Source organism: Littorina saxatilis, linkage group LG1 (genome assembly GCF_037325665.1).
Source record: "Littorina saxatilis isolate snail1 linkage group LG1, US_GU_Lsax_2.0, whole genome shotgun sequence".
Classification (NCBI taxonomy): domain Eukaryota; kingdom Metazoa; phylum Mollusca; class Gastropoda; order Littorinimorpha; family Littorinidae; genus Littorina; species Littorina saxatilis.
In genome coordinates, this window is record NC_090245.1 from 77,473,391 (window position 1) to 77,488,864 (window position 15,474).

At 39.2% G+C, this 15,474-nt stretch overlaps 1 protein-coding gene across 2 annotated transcripts; it reads right to left on the bottom strand.

Moving 5' to 3' along the window:
- Positions 1-308: 308 nt before the first annotated feature.
- Positions 309-15,347, bottom strand: LOC138980257 (COP9 signalosome complex subunit 2). Of its 2 annotated transcripts, none has more exons than XM_070353115.1 (13): positions 15,186-15,347; positions 10,204-10,317; positions 9,519-9,599; positions 8,818-8,943; positions 7,248-7,415; positions 6,502-6,606; positions 5,543-5,612; positions 4,333-4,432; positions 3,814-3,945; positions 3,350-3,447; positions 2,890-2,972; positions 2,517-2,575; positions 309-1,987 (listed from the first exon to the last, which is right to left on the bottom strand). In XM_070353115.1, the coding sequence occupies exons 1-13, from the start codon at positions 15,330-15,332 to the stop codon at positions 1,843-1,845; spliced, it is 1,428 nt and encodes a 475-aa protein (XP_070209216.1). In that variant the 5' UTR covers positions 15,333-15,347; the 3' UTR covers positions 309-1,842. The 2 variants fall into 2 exon arrangements, with proteins under 2 accessions (XP_070209216.1, XP_070209208.1); XM_070353107.1 differs by having other exon boundaries at positions 7,248-7,433.
- Positions 15,348-15,474: the final 127 nt, after the last annotated feature.

The following is a 15,474-nucleotide window of genomic DNA, read 5'->3' on the forward strand; positions in this document are numbered from 1 at the left end:
TTGTTTGCACATCCAGTAAAAAAAACTATGGGTCTTATCGAAGCAAAAGCATATGCAGTTTTGTTTTATGTGTGTTCACATATCAATACCCTGTCTCGCACACACATTGACGAACAATACTGAATAAAGCAAAAAGTTGCAATCAACTCTCTCTCATTCAAACACACACCACGGAGAATTAGAAATCTCAACTCGTTTATCCTGAGTGCTGTCTGTGTGGGCATCAGAAGAAAAAAATCCAGGAAGAAATCCAGTGGTAGTGCATTTTTTAAAGTCCTGTACAGACAGCATTCACAACTGAACACCAGTAATCTTTCAACTTTCCGTTTTTTGCTGTGTGGGATTTTTTTCTAAGGTCTGTACACAAAATCATTTAAAGCGTGACACAAGTATACACATTTACTACCAACTCACACATACCATCGCACTTCATTCATTTAAAACCAGAGAAAGTTTTAACCCTGGCTTACATTGTTCAAAATATAAAAGATAAATTCTGGCAGCAACACATGCCAGACTTGCTGAAAACACTTCAAATAAAATGTTAACGAAATTAAACAAAGATAATGATTGCTGTCATATTAGCTAGCACATACCATACCCCAGCACTAGACGTAGAAGCATGAGCATTCTTGCATAATATCTGACACACAAATACTAACACGTCTTCTAATTTACTCTCAACACGTCTTCTAATTTACTCTCAATCAATCTGTCAGGCCAGGTGTGGTTTCTGTGTCAACTAAAACATGGTACCACTTACACTAAATGTTCACAGTCCTAGCTTGTGCCATTCAGAATGTGGATTCCAAAATCAATTTGTAACAGCTTTTTTCAATCTTTTTCATGGCACCCGGGAGGTAAAAGTAGCTTGTTTATTTCAATCCTTGTTATTCCCTCCGGTGCCAGGAGATTGGTTTTGCATAACTCTTACTTACCCATAACTGTCATTTACTCTTGTTGTACCCTGTTTTAGTATGCATTTAGAGCACCCTAAAAATCACAGAAACTAGTCCATGCATTTCTAAATATTGCTCTGTGTCTCCATGTTTTTCTTATCATTTTTTGTCATTAAATGAGAAACAAGCCTTTCTCTGAGAAGGTGCCAATTAACCAACCATGCAAACACTTTTGACTCAAAGGTATCACGCTGATACAAACTTCAGATGACTGAATCGTCAACAGCCTCTCAAAACAAAGTCAGTCAATCCTATCAAAATGTTTTATATCTCACATGCTTCATTATAAGCTATCAACACAATTTCAGTCTCAACATCAACCTACAATCACTCTGCTGCATTGTAAGAACTTGTATAAGCAAACAGATAAATCAAGATTATTGGAAAACATGGTAAAAAAAAAAAAGAAAGAATAAGAATAAAGCTAAGTCCTGGCTGACTGCTTCAATTGCAGACACAAGGGTTCAAGAATGCTTCGGATGCTGATAGTTAAAAGAAAAACTGTTCATCAGGGACACGGAAATCCAAACCTTGCATGCACTGATTATTCAGATCAGCTGCTAATTCAAACCCTCCCGCTCTTGACAACTTCGGTTTAGTCAAACAAGATGAGCAAATGTCCGCCGAGTCTCATTTTGCTTCAGTTTAGATGCAAACACCTGACTCACTCTGGCTGTAGACTGCTGCAGACATACCGGTAAACCCATATACACCCAGTAGTTTGTCCTATCTTCTCTACCAGTGAAATCTGTATATATATATATATATATCTTTCTCATTTGAACATTCTGTCTCCTTGTATTCAGGCACACACTGTCAAGTGTTTATCACAAGCTCTCGCTGCTGACACATTTAGGGGTCCAGGCACACTAAGTGGCTAGCGCTATGCCATTTTGTTGATGACGGCACCATGAAGCTGAGCTAGCTGCTGCGACCACTTCTCCAGGGCTCCGTAGCGTTGCGTGCCACTGGCCTCTCTGCCCAGCTCCAACACTTGATGCACCTGGTCTATCCTGCCTTGTATTGTGCTGTAACAACAAGAGCATACACTTGATTTACTCCCCTTTTCAATGGTCAAGTGCATTGGGGGTGGGAGGAGGAGGTAGTGGCAGGTGGGAGGGGGCTTACTGGAGCCACTAAAACCTGTTATTTTGCACAGCTGAGGCATTGTTTTCAGCACACACAAAATTAACACACTCCCAGTGCACATACTTGTGCTTATCAAAATAAATTTTAAATGAGCTAAGCTATTTGCAGAATACAGGTGTGGTAAAATGACAAGCTTTACCAGCTGCTCTGATATAACAGTTGACAGAAACAAAACCAAACTTGCATAAAGCATACAGACTCAAGTATTTAACATAAACAACCTTAACAGAAGTTTAACAAGTATGAATATGTACTGTAATTGAAACTAAGAGGTATGAAAATATATAGATGTTTTTGTGACAGTGTCATAATGTAAAACGCTGAACAAGTGGACACCATATTACAATAAAGTTAAGGAATATTACGACTATAGTAAAGCTATAGAAAAAAAACCCTGTTGAAACTTACTTGTCTAAAATGCAGGACACCAGCAAGTTTTCAACATCTTGCGGGTCGATGTTCAGTTCCTGCAAAGCAGCATTCAACACATGATAATCTAGACTTGAACAAATTCCCCATCCAAAGGCGGCCTAACCATTCAGAGAAAGATATTTTTAAGATCTGTTTCAGGAATCCGTCTTTAATCTTACTTGCAACTGTGACATAGACAGCATAAAATATTTCACGCTTGGATACAAAACTAAAATAAACACACAGATCACTGGTAATAGCAAGCTGCACTTGCATATTTTAGGAGCTCTACTCCTGTAATACTAAGAGGTCCTGTGATAGTAACACCTGCGGGCCAAACACACACACACAAGAAAGAAACCATACTCACCCTGGAGATGAAGGGAATGTGAATCCTGGTGTAGGGTTTGATCAGCTTGATCAGCACTTGTGTTCGGATGTTGCGTAATAAATCTGCAGAAAGTCAAAGGAGAGCTTAGCAATTGATTTAAAAACATGTGTGGACTCAGAAGAGTATTTTCTCAATGCACTGTGGTCACTTCAAAGATAGGGTTATTTGCTACTGAAACCACAGCTATCATCTTATAAGCTGTGGCAAAGTGCAAGGGCAGTTGGGGTCCCTCCTGCTTTGCTTCCCTTTGCAGCCCACAGAAAATTAAAGTTTATCAACACAAAGCATAAAGAGCAACCTGACCACTTTCGATCAGCCTTCATTCTCATACAGATACAGACAGAAAGATTCTTTAGAGACTGTAGCAGGTAAATGTTTAACCTTGGATTGAAACAGGGTACACAACAACATCGGTGAAAGTTCAGAGGCACATACTCACCTTCTATGTGTTCTCGTATAAATGGATCTTCCATAATGTTCCGTCGGTTCGTTTTCAGGATCTTTTCAAACTCATTGATGTCGTTGTTTTGGTAGGCACTGAATCAAAAAACAAGAATGGTATTTTATTGGAACGTTTAATTTATGACAAAACAAAATGTTGCATTTACAGAATGTCGACCCAGTGGTCTTTTAAGAAGACAGACAAACACTTGATACTGATAATAGGGCGTGAAATGTAATGGGTTTTCGAACAGTAGCAGTCCGTTTTTGGATTTTTGGTAGGCACTGCAGCAAATGAGAAGTTTAGCATAATATTGTCGTTACTGCTTACCTGAACATTCATTTTTGTTTGCAGAAGTGTGTAGCACTAAGAAAGTTTGCAAACATTCCTCCCACCCATTCAGTCTGTGAAAAGTTTACAAAACTGCAATAGAACTGAAAAGAAAATAGTAAGATGTATACCTAACAAGGTTGGTCATAGCGAGAATCTCAGGGTCGTTCTTGTAGGGTTTGGTTTCCTGCGAGTCGAAAGGGTTGATGCCAGACTTCATCAGCATGTTGGCTAGAACAAGGTACTTCAGGCATGTTGTCCTCCTGAAGAGAAACAACAGTGTAATGCATCATTCTACACAGCCAAAATAGAGACTGGAGTCATGTAAAATGTAAAAATGAGACAAAATTTGTCCGAAATTTCATGCAAGCAGATACCCATTCACAGACAGCATGTAACCGACTCATGAGCATTTAAGCGAACATTTGGTCTTGCATGCCCATAACCATGGGATGGGATAGAAAAGTGGCAGCGCTTAATCCTTGCCAGGTTTAAACAGAAACTGAAAGTGATTCTAAGCAAGAAAAGAGATCAATAGGGGATTAGAAAGAGGGTGCTTATGCAGGGAGGCACACCTTGAACAGACAAAGGTATACATTATTTTTAAATCACTGTGCTGTTAAAATAAGATAGAACTTGTGTAATAGTACCTCTGACTTCCAGATTCATCATAGTTTTTAAACGCCTCAAAGAAGTCTGTGTGTGCCTTTTCGTACTCTCCTTCTCGCAAGTGCATCTTTCCACCACACTCTGTAACAAAGCGAAATTTTCATGTAGCTACACATCAGTACAACCATAACACAAATCCCACTACAGTAAAACCTGAGTCTAGCGGACACTTGTTGTAACGGCCACCTGCTACATACGGACAGTTTATCATGGAACGAACACGATTTCAACAATAACTAACCTTTAACGGACGGACACCTGCCACTTACGGACGCGGACACGATTTTTCGGACCGTAGGAAGTGTAAACACTGTCACAAACGGACACTACGTACATGAAAACGCAACTTCGAAAACTCGACTGTTATTCAGGTCAGTGCTCGGCAGCCGTAGCACAAATGGCTGTTGATTGGTTATCCTGCCCCTTTTCTGACCAATCAGTGGCTTGTTTAGATGGAGACTCACTTTCGCTCATTCACTTTCGCTTCACTCACTCAGTTTCGCTCACTTTCGCTCTCGATCTCTCTCTCTTTGTAAGCAATCGTTAGAAGGAAATAATAGTTAACACAGCTAAATTTCTGTTCCATGCATTTATGCTGAGACCAGAAAAACTGAATGAAACAAGAGCTGACACAATTTGGTCGAGACACACTGCGGAATTTCCCGTTGAACGACCGATAAAGAGTCAGCTATTTTTAGCTTTGTGACGTCCGACTTAGGTAAGTTTGAATGCACAGTGTGTGTAGGGAACGGGGTAGGTGGAGGGTGGGGGGAGGGGTTGTTGTTGTTGTTGTTTGCTACATGTATCATTTGTTTACTCACATTTTCATTGAGTCTCATGTTCAATCCATTGAAAGGGGCTGTTGGCCCATATGTATTCAATAGCTCAATTCTCTCTCTCTCACTCTCTCTATTTCAGTGCTGTGAAGAAAGGACACCTGTCTAACAGGGACACCATTACCATACCCCAAGGGTGTCCTTTAGAGACAGGTTTTACTGTACTGATAAGAAATAAAATCTCAGAAAAAATAATCAATTACCATTGTAATTTGTGTCCACGTTTCTTCTGTGCAGTTTTATCTTAAAAGGACTCAACACCCTTTCTGTAATACTTACACCTATCAAAAAGTCATGGACACTCAACTCCATCTAGCCACTTATCTTGGCACCATAAGAAAATGACGACACATACCCCTAATGACACCCATGATAAGTGGATGTGGAATGGCAGACTTGATGTGGAGTGACTGTTCGTATAACGCCTGAAACAAAGAAATAATACAGTCGTGATTACCTAAATACATTTGTTTTAAACACAAACACACACACACCCTAAGCATGCAGATACCATGATACTTTGATAGGTCCTGATATCAAGAAAGTTTAAATTTTAAATGCATTAAACAATCTATTATTTATTATTTATTTATTTGACCATCTACTTCATCACAATAATTGGTTAATCCTTTTTTGAGTCACTTGAGAAAAAGTGACTCTATGTAATCGGTCAGTGTTAGTCTGTCCGGCCGGCCGTCCGGCCGTAGACACCACCTTAACGTTGGACTTTTCTCGGAAACTATCAAAGCGATCGGGCTCATATTTTGTTTAGTCGTGACCTCCAATGACCTCTACACTTTAACGATGGTTTCGTTGACCTTTGACCTTTTTCAAGGTCACAGGTCAGCGTCAAAGGAAAAATTAGACATTTTATATCTTTGACAAAGTTCATCGGATGTGATTGAAACTTTGTAGGATTATTCTTTACATCAAAGTATTTACATCTGTAGCCTTTTACGAACGTTATCAGAAAAACAAGGGAGATAACTAGCCTTTTCTGTTCGGCAACACACAACTTAACGTTGGGCTTTTCTCGGAAACTATAAAAGTGACCGGGCTCAAATTTTATGTGAACGTGACTCCCAGTGACCTCTACACTTTGACGTCTGCTTTGGTGACCTTTGACCTTTTTCAAGGTCACAGGTATGCTTCAGGTATGCATTGTGTTGTGAATAGCAATTTCTTCCTGTCCATCTGATGCCTCATATAATATTCAGAACTGCGAAAGTGACTCGATCGAGCGATTGCTCTTCTTGTTTAGAACATGGAACAGACACACTTTGAAAATCTACAGGAACAAGCTGAAACCCTTACCTTGAGTTTCTTGTTGTTTTTCTGTTCTGTGTACATCTGGATCTCCAATGCATAGATCTCCAACAACTGTGTTCCTTTCTTCAGGTCATCTTCTCCGTCATCAGTCTACAGAACAGAGAACAAGGCATTCTGCTATAAGTCGGTGTAACATTTATCCAAAATACCTTTGTAACAGCAGCATCGAGTCAAATGTGAAATAAAATCAGAGAACGCCCAACACCTTTTCCCTACCCAAATATGTTTCTTTCAACTTCACTTAAAATTTGAACAATCTCAAGCATAAAAATGAATGCTCTGACAGATGTTATTGTTATCATGCACACCAGAAATATAATGCAATTACTAAACATGACAGTGAATGAAGGGTCCAAAATCCACCAAAACACCTTTCTACAAAACAAGGCCAATGTTGAAAGTTACATTATACTACATCAGTGCCTGAAAAATGCCAGTACACTAAACTACTAAGTTTAGTCACTGTAAAGATATTGAGGCTTCACTTAAGCCTGTCCTTAACTTGGCGAAGTCAACTATGTGAAGTATGCTTGGCGAAGCTGGCCGCACGAAGCTTTAACACTGAGTGCTCGGTAAAAAGATTTTGCAAAGTCTTCCTCTAGCTCAATTCAGGACCGCCTTAAAACCCACACGATACATGTACAAACGCAGTAGCACACACTTACAAATGATTCACGTTTTTAAAGATTTCTTTCAAACCCATACACACACCACTGGTAACATCAACCCACCTGACAAGACTGATGAAGCTGTTTGAGGATCCGCTGAAGTCGATTGAAGTCTCCGCGGTCAAAGTACAGCTTTCCCAGCTTGGTGTTGGTCTTGAACCACAGGCGCTCGTTCTTGGCTTCCTTCAGGGCCTCCAGCGTGGTCTCGTAGAAGTCCTGGAGCAGCTCCATCTGCACATCATCCTTACACTGTGTGATTTATTGCAACATGCCGATATTTGGAATATTTTTGTTCAATTTACAGTATATCAAATTTTAGGAAGGTCTGGAAAATGTTGAAACTTACATTCAATACATTTCTACCCATTTCTCATTTTAAAATTGTTCAGAAATCCCCAAATCCACAGAAAGGTGGGAGCCCTGAAATGACAGCATATTTACAGATAATATGATCTCAAAATCTGTGAGAGCAGGGCCTTATAAAAAACGCTCGCGCTGGACCCGAGTACTCTTCAGACTGGCTCGCTCAATAAATATAAATGTTTGGAATGTCTGTGGTGTGAATGTTGGTTTCTGACCAGAAATGCAGATCTATCTCTGGCCGATTCATAGATTCAACCTACAAACTGCGACCTCATCTGTGATCAGATATGTTTCGACAAGCATTAAACGGATGAAATTAACCACATGCAGTTTATTCTTCAGAAAAATGCACACAAAAAATGGGTTGGGTTCGGTGATTTGTACATAAACGTCTTCCTCGCGATAGATTCGCTTATTATTTTGTCTTATGAAGCCGTCATCAACACGAACACAATGATTGCAGAAGCAAACTCTGTACCTACACGACCGAGACACAAGACTGATTATTTCACAGCTGCAATGAGAATAGAGAACAAAGACGTTTTGGGTAAGCTTACTCACGTCAGGTCTTCACTGACAAGCTAGGAACAGACGGAAAATTCCGAACAAAAGTAAATGACGTCAAAGTCTCTTTCGCTTTGCGTGTAACTTTGTCATGACGTATTTTTGTGTGACGCGTCCGGCTGTTCTATCAGGTCAATGGCTGCGTGTTGCCCCGCCGGTGTGAACTCCTCCTACGGCCAAGTCGTTTTTGTGGTTTATTTCGCATTTAGGTCCCAGGTAACATTATGAAGTTTTAATACGATCAATCGGACCTAATATCAAGTTAGTGTATCAACTTTTGAACGAACTGCGCCCAGTAGTTTCCCAGCAATAAGCTGTTAAGTGGAGAAAGACACACAGACACACAATTAAAGTCTGCTGAGCCCTTGTACTAGCGTACTCGGGGATAATGTGGAGTCTTATTCCGGAGGTTTTACTGAACAGGTTCCCAGAAACATCGGTAATGCAATGCCTGTTCTTCAAGTAACACTGTGAGAGAAACCTGCAAAGCTAATAGGGTGTAGCACCAGTTTTACAGAGTAAGACTTTGATCAACTGTGAATCAGAGGAGACAGAATGTACACTTTCCAAGCAATCGTAATCACTAAACTTTTCATATGTTCTGCCGAGTTACTAATCACAAGCAGCAAAGGTTCCCCATCATCACCCTAGTCACAAGGAGTCAATACATCTAATGAACAGAATATCACTATAGTTTGTTGTTTACCTGCTTTGAAGTGGAGATATAGTCAAGGATGGAGTTGATAGACTTCTCAGAGTAGTTCCTCGTCACAGCAGATTTGATGTAAGTCAGCAGCTGTTTGTAACGCTTCATCATCTCATCATAGTTGCCCTGAAAAATGGTAAGTTGTCATGTTAGCATCCTGCATAACACAAGACCATCTTTTGACAAAAATATACACGGGCATATTTGTATTTCATTTTGATCATGGTGTAGGCCTGGTCCTGGCCATCAGTCACTGGCTAAATGAAGTTTGAAAGGACAGATTCAGATTGATCTGGCCCAGGTGCTCCTTGACTTTTTGTCTTGCCAGTCGTGGGTAGAATAAACTGACCCACCATTTCTAAATAATAATAATAATAATAAATCAATAATAACAAAACAACTACAACACTGCATGTGGATTTTGATAAGAATAGTCAGAGATATTGCTAGCAGTTGTTTTCTTCGCCCCCTTCCCCCCACTATGAAAAAAGTTTGGCAATTCTTCAAAAATGACAGTTAAGTTTTTGGCTATTTGAAATCAGTTCTGATATTTCGATGACTGTGAACACTAGACAACATCCTTGATATGCTAGTCCAACTGCACAGATGGTCTCATTGGCATATATATCCACTGTTATTGCTGTTTTGTGTTGTAACTTCTATAAGTACTAGCAGAGATGGCAAAATCAAAAGCTACAAACCAGTTTAAAGTTGATCTTGATCATCTGTTTCAGTGCCTTGAAACCCCATTCTCCTTTCTCCTTCCCTTCCAGTTCCAGAACCTGGTATAAAAAGAGTAAATTTGGGGAAAATTTTAAATACACACAGCAAGAACATTAGTGAATAGGCAAATCTAAATAAAATGAAAAGAAACACACACAAGATCACACTGCAGATATAAAAGTATGCAAGTCTCATTTATAAACAACTTACAAACAGCTGCCTGCGATTAAAACAACTTACCCTATCAACAAGACACCATGAATGCATACATTCAAGTAGTAACAAGAAATTCCTTCGAGGTAGGAAAAACACCCCCGTTGGTCAAAGGGAAATAACCATTCTCACTGCACCCATTCTCACTGCCACCAACTGAGAAGGTTATTTCCCTTTGACCATGAATATGTTTCTCTATAAGTCCTTGTAGAATCTTAATCCACCAATAACTCCCTAACCGTGTGTTTGACTGGTCCCAATTTTTGTAAGGACCGTCTCAGGAATGCATAGAACCTGTTCACCAAGTTTGGTGACGATCGGTCCGTTCATTCTTGAGATCTATATGCTAACACAAACACACAAACAAACAAACACATCGACCGAAACCTATACACACCCCTATACCGGGGGTGTAATAATAGTGCCATTGATGTAATCCTGCTATTTTACCTTTTGGAAGCTTTCCAAAGCAGCTTTTGGGTCATCCTCTTTCAGTGATTTGGAGTTGTAATATTGATTCTCTAAGTCTACGTCCGGCTCCGAGTTGCTTTCTTCAGAGTATTCCTGGAAAAGTCAAAGTTTTGAACACATTAAAAATGTCCCCCAAACAACAAAATACACTGTAACAAAACAACACATCAAACCCTGCCTCAACCAACATGCATTGCAAAATGCTTTAGCACTTTCTATACAGATGTCTCTGCTTTAACATTTCATCGAGGTATCCAACTGGAACAGAAGTTAATGCACATGCTGATCTTTCATATCAAATTGTTGATAACACGTTTTTAAACCCATGGTTTAGTGGAACAACCAGTCTGATTTCTTCAGATCCTTTTACCCTAACATTGCTTGCCCCTAGCTGTTTATTTTCTGAGACACAGATGTTGCATTTACTCACAACAGGTGTTTTCAATACATCTTCTAACAAGCCAGGTAATTCGGCGCTGACTGCTGATCTTTTGAGTGACTTTGGGTAAAGAGGGATTTACATAGTATGTGGCAATGATAATGCTGGCAGAAGGCAGAATTTCATCAGCGAGACTTACAAAAAACCCAGTCTGCTTTGTAATCCTTGGTTGCAGATTTGGTGCCTTTCATTTTGGCCCCAGCCACGCTTTATCATGTCTACATTTGCTGGCTATTCTGCAGAAGGGAACCGATGTCTCCTCTCCAGTGACATCAGTCACACGTTTGGGTTCACTCGGTTCAAAACGGTTGAACTGATCATGTGCTGCGTGTACCCATTGATTCTTATGTTCCCCTGTGAGCTTATGCGGCACCATTTAACTTTTTTAGCGGCCAGCTGTCGAAGCTGAACATCATTGTGTAGAATTGTCTTTACGGTTCGATATGAAAGTTAAGTCTCGCACTTAACTCTCGCGTGCACATGTTTTGATCTTTCTAAAAAAAAAAAGTGGACACAGCAGCCACATTACTCTCATTTGAAGTTCTCTTTAGAAGTTGCTTTGGTTTGTCAGAATTGGTCCCCTTTTTTAAAGGCACAGTGTAGCTCACAGCCTTCGTTTTGCGTTTTTGTTGCAGCTGAGTGCATTTACAGTTCAAAAATCCTCCTATGGTAGTAAAACAAACCCAAAACTACCCAACGACGACATCTGTGAAGCTCGACAGTTTCTTGTTCACGCGAGTGCATAAATTAACCTAGTTATTACGTGGTGTTTGGTCGGAGTTTGATTCAACTGAGTGATTCCGGCCTCCATTTTGTTTTACACAAACTCATGATGATGTCTGACATAGTTTGCTAGTGACGTGTCTTTTTGTGCATGATGTGGTGATCTACCTGATCTAAATTTAGATCCAAAAATAGGTCAAGACCAGCCGGGTCCGAGTACGAAATTAATTCGTACAAAAATCGCAGTTCTTGACTCTTTGGGTGCAAGTCAATGAAACTTGGTAGTTCTTCTAACGGATAGCTGCCTGAGGTATGACTAAAAGCCCCAGGGGCTCCGTGCACCTGGATTTGACAAGTTCAGTACCTTTAAGTTTTGAATTCCCATATCCATTGTTGGATTGTAGAATGTGAGGCAGCTTTAATCATTGTTACTTTATTTAAGTCTGAAGCAATTTTCCTTACCTCACCACCCACCCCTTAGTTTTGCAAAGATGTAAAACTTTCAGTGTGTGTTGACAGACCCCATTTTGAAGCACAACAAAATATAACCAGACCTGGGAACCCCTGTTTTGCATTTGTAGCATTCTCAAAGAAACTTGGCGTATTTTCAGAAAAAATGAGTGGACTCCACACATCATTCAAACCTCCCAAATACTGGATTGGCTTAAGTAAAGTTACGATTGTGAAGGAAAGTAGTCCATGAATTTGTTTGATCGTATTTATTTTCCACCGACCGTACTGATCGTATTTTAGACAATCAAGCGTACAAAATACGCCGAAATCGTATGGGTTCCCAGGTCTGTATAACATATTTTGAAAGCATGCCATTTTATAGCATTGCAGTCTAATGATGTCATCTTTGAAAGAAATAATGACCAAAGGTTTGGCCTTTTAATTGATCGCACTAGCTACATACACTCTGAGTGTATACAAGATTCTTCCACCTGTATACACTCTTGACGTTAACTTCCGGCCGTGAAGCGAATTTGCCATTCGACCCCACTTTGCTTGTTGACTAGTTGTTAGTTGTTTAAATTGTTGACCCACAGTCTATGTTACATCTTCGTTCTGTTTTAGATCTGTACGCTTTTATGTGAGTTCTGTTTTATTGTCAGACTTTTTATGTGTAACTATGTGTCTATTACTTATCTTACGTGGTTTTTTTTCTTTTTTTTTCTCATCTTTTTAAAAACAATTTTTCCAGATTATTTTATATATAACTATAAGTGGTCGTTGTCTATGAATTGTTTTTAATGCTTGTATGTTATTTCTTACAAGAAAACATTTTATGTAAAATGTTAAATTTTAATGTCTAAAGACTCTAATGTAAAGCGCCATGAGACTGCCATTCGGCGGTGAACAGCGCTATAAAAGAATGTTTTTTTATTATTATTATTATTATTACTTTGCGATAGGAATGCAGAGCAGTTGATTATTAGAGAGTACAAAAAACAAAAACAATCTGATGCTGTACGGCCTTCACTGTAATGTAGATTAAACTCTCGAAGTGTACATAAAAGACCGGAGAACCGCATTAACACTCGTGTCATTCGACGCCATTTTGCGAAGGAACGCTTCACTTTTGATTCAGAGTATTAAAGTATGCTGGGGACAAACACACACAAAAACAAACACACACAAAAACAAACACACACACACACACAAACTTATGCTACACGGCAGCTTATTATCCGAGTTTGAAACACGCTTGGAGTGTGTATCAACCTAGAAAAGTAGAAGTGGTTGTATACCATGTAAGTGTACATTATTGCCAGCATTGTATACACTCTGAAAAAGAGATGGCGGAAGTCAATACATCAGATTTTTATTTTCATTGGCCACTTCCTAACCTCTTCATTGGCTTAAAGTTGTAACAGAGCTTTTCATTGTCGCAGTGTATACAGTCCTACCAATCCTGTATACACTCGGAGTTCGTGTAGCCTTTGCTTTAATTGATATTACTTTTTATGATCACTGACCCGGGACATCTATAAAAATGGTTTGATCCTTTGGTTGGATCACATACCTCTGACTTTCGCGCCTTTGTTTTGCCTTTAGTAGGTTCACTTCCACAAGAACTTGAAAAACAAGTCGCGTAAGGCGAAAATACAACATTTAGTCAAGTAGCTGTCGAACTCACAGAATGAAACTGAACGCAATGCAACGCAGCAAGACCGTATACTCGTAGCATCGTCAGTCCAGCGCGCACGGCAAAGGCAGTGAAATTGACAGGAAGAGCGGGGTAGTACTTGCGCTGAGAAGGATAGCACGCTTTTCTGTACCTCTCTTTGTTTTAACTTTCTGAGCGTGTTTTCAATCCAAACATATCATATCTATATGTTTTTGGAATCAGAAACCGACAAGGAATAAGATGAAAGTGTTTTTAAATTGATTTCAAAAATTTAATTTTGATAATAATTTTTATATATTTAATTTTCAGAGCTTGTTTTTAATCCGAATATAACATATTTATATGTTTTTGGAATCAGCAAATGATGGAGAATAAGATGAACGTAAATTTGTATCGTTTTAGAATTTATTTTTTTTTTTTACAATTTTCAGATTTTTAATGACCAAAGTCATTAATTAATTTTTAAGCCACCAAGCTGAAATGCAATACCGAAGTCCGGGCTTCGTCGAAGACTACTTGACCAAAATTTCAACCAATTTGGTTGAAAAATGAGAGCGTGACAGTGCCGCCTCAACTTTCACGAAAAGCCGGATATGACGTCATCAAAGACATAATTTACGAAAAAAAGGAAAAAAACGTTCGGGGATATCATACCCAGGAACTCTCATGTCAAATTTCATAAAGATCGGTCCAGTAGTTTGGTCTGAATTGCTCTACACGCACGCACACACACACATACACCACGACCCTCGTTTCGATTCCCCCTCGATGTTAAAACATTTAGTCAAAACTTGACTAAATGTAAAAATGGAGATGCCTTTTAGTGAGTTTTACTTTTTTTTCCGCTGACTTTATAAAAGATGGATCGAGTCATCATAATCATTCTTATTCTTATACTGAACGTTCTACAGGTACACAAAATTATTGGCAACAAACACAGATAATGACTGATATATATTTATATGTAAAAAAAAAAATTTCTTTTGTTAATTTCCTGTCATTTTCTAAATTTTCTGTAGTTCATATACTTTGGAACTTCGTCTTTACAAAGCACAGCAAACCTGTTAGGGTTATAATATTAATAAGCAGATATTTGCTCCTCGATCACCATCACAGTAAATTGTAATTAGTCACACTGACACTAAAGACTAAGTGACAGTATAATTATAAATTGCAATAGACGTGCACACAAGCGGTTGCAGAAAATGACAAATCAGACCCCATCATGGGCAAAAGTTCAGCGTCCTTGGTGTGCAGCTTAATGCAAGTGAAACTAACTCGACTATTGCTTGAAACAATGAAAGTCATATTGAAGTTGAACATTTAGTTACTATTTTGGGTGAGACTGTTGGCGTTGTAACTACAATTCTTCCGCATTGCAGCATGAGTTATTATGCAAAAGTATTTGCAACGAACAAGCTCCACACGATAAGTGAACAAATAAAGTATACAACTTGTCAAGAGTATTTATTATTGTCGGAAAGACAGGCTGCTGGAAAGTCCTGTCATTGCAACCACTGCAACCGGCAAGACTAAATCCAGAGTCGCAAACTCTTTACTGGAACACGTTCGACACAACAAACCAGCGCATGCCAATTTAACTAATTAGACGGGAGGGCTACGTACTTTGTTACATCATACGCTAGGGGCCTGAGCAACGATACTCACCAAATCATATTCTTCGTCATCGTCAACCATAAACTCGTCGTCCGACATTTTGATGCTCTTTCTTTCGCACATGCGCAGTCGGGTCAACACAATGTGGAGTTCTGAAACAGTGTCACGAAAGAGGGCATCTTCGGTTTCTCTCGGCATTTTCCGGTGTTTTTGTTGGTGTTCAAAGCCATTTTACGTACTTTGAGATGTGTGATGCTACTGAACTAAACATCAGATAAAAAGAAATTACAGTTGTTTTTGAAAGCATAACAACATAGACTACCTGTAAGGTTCTGTGACT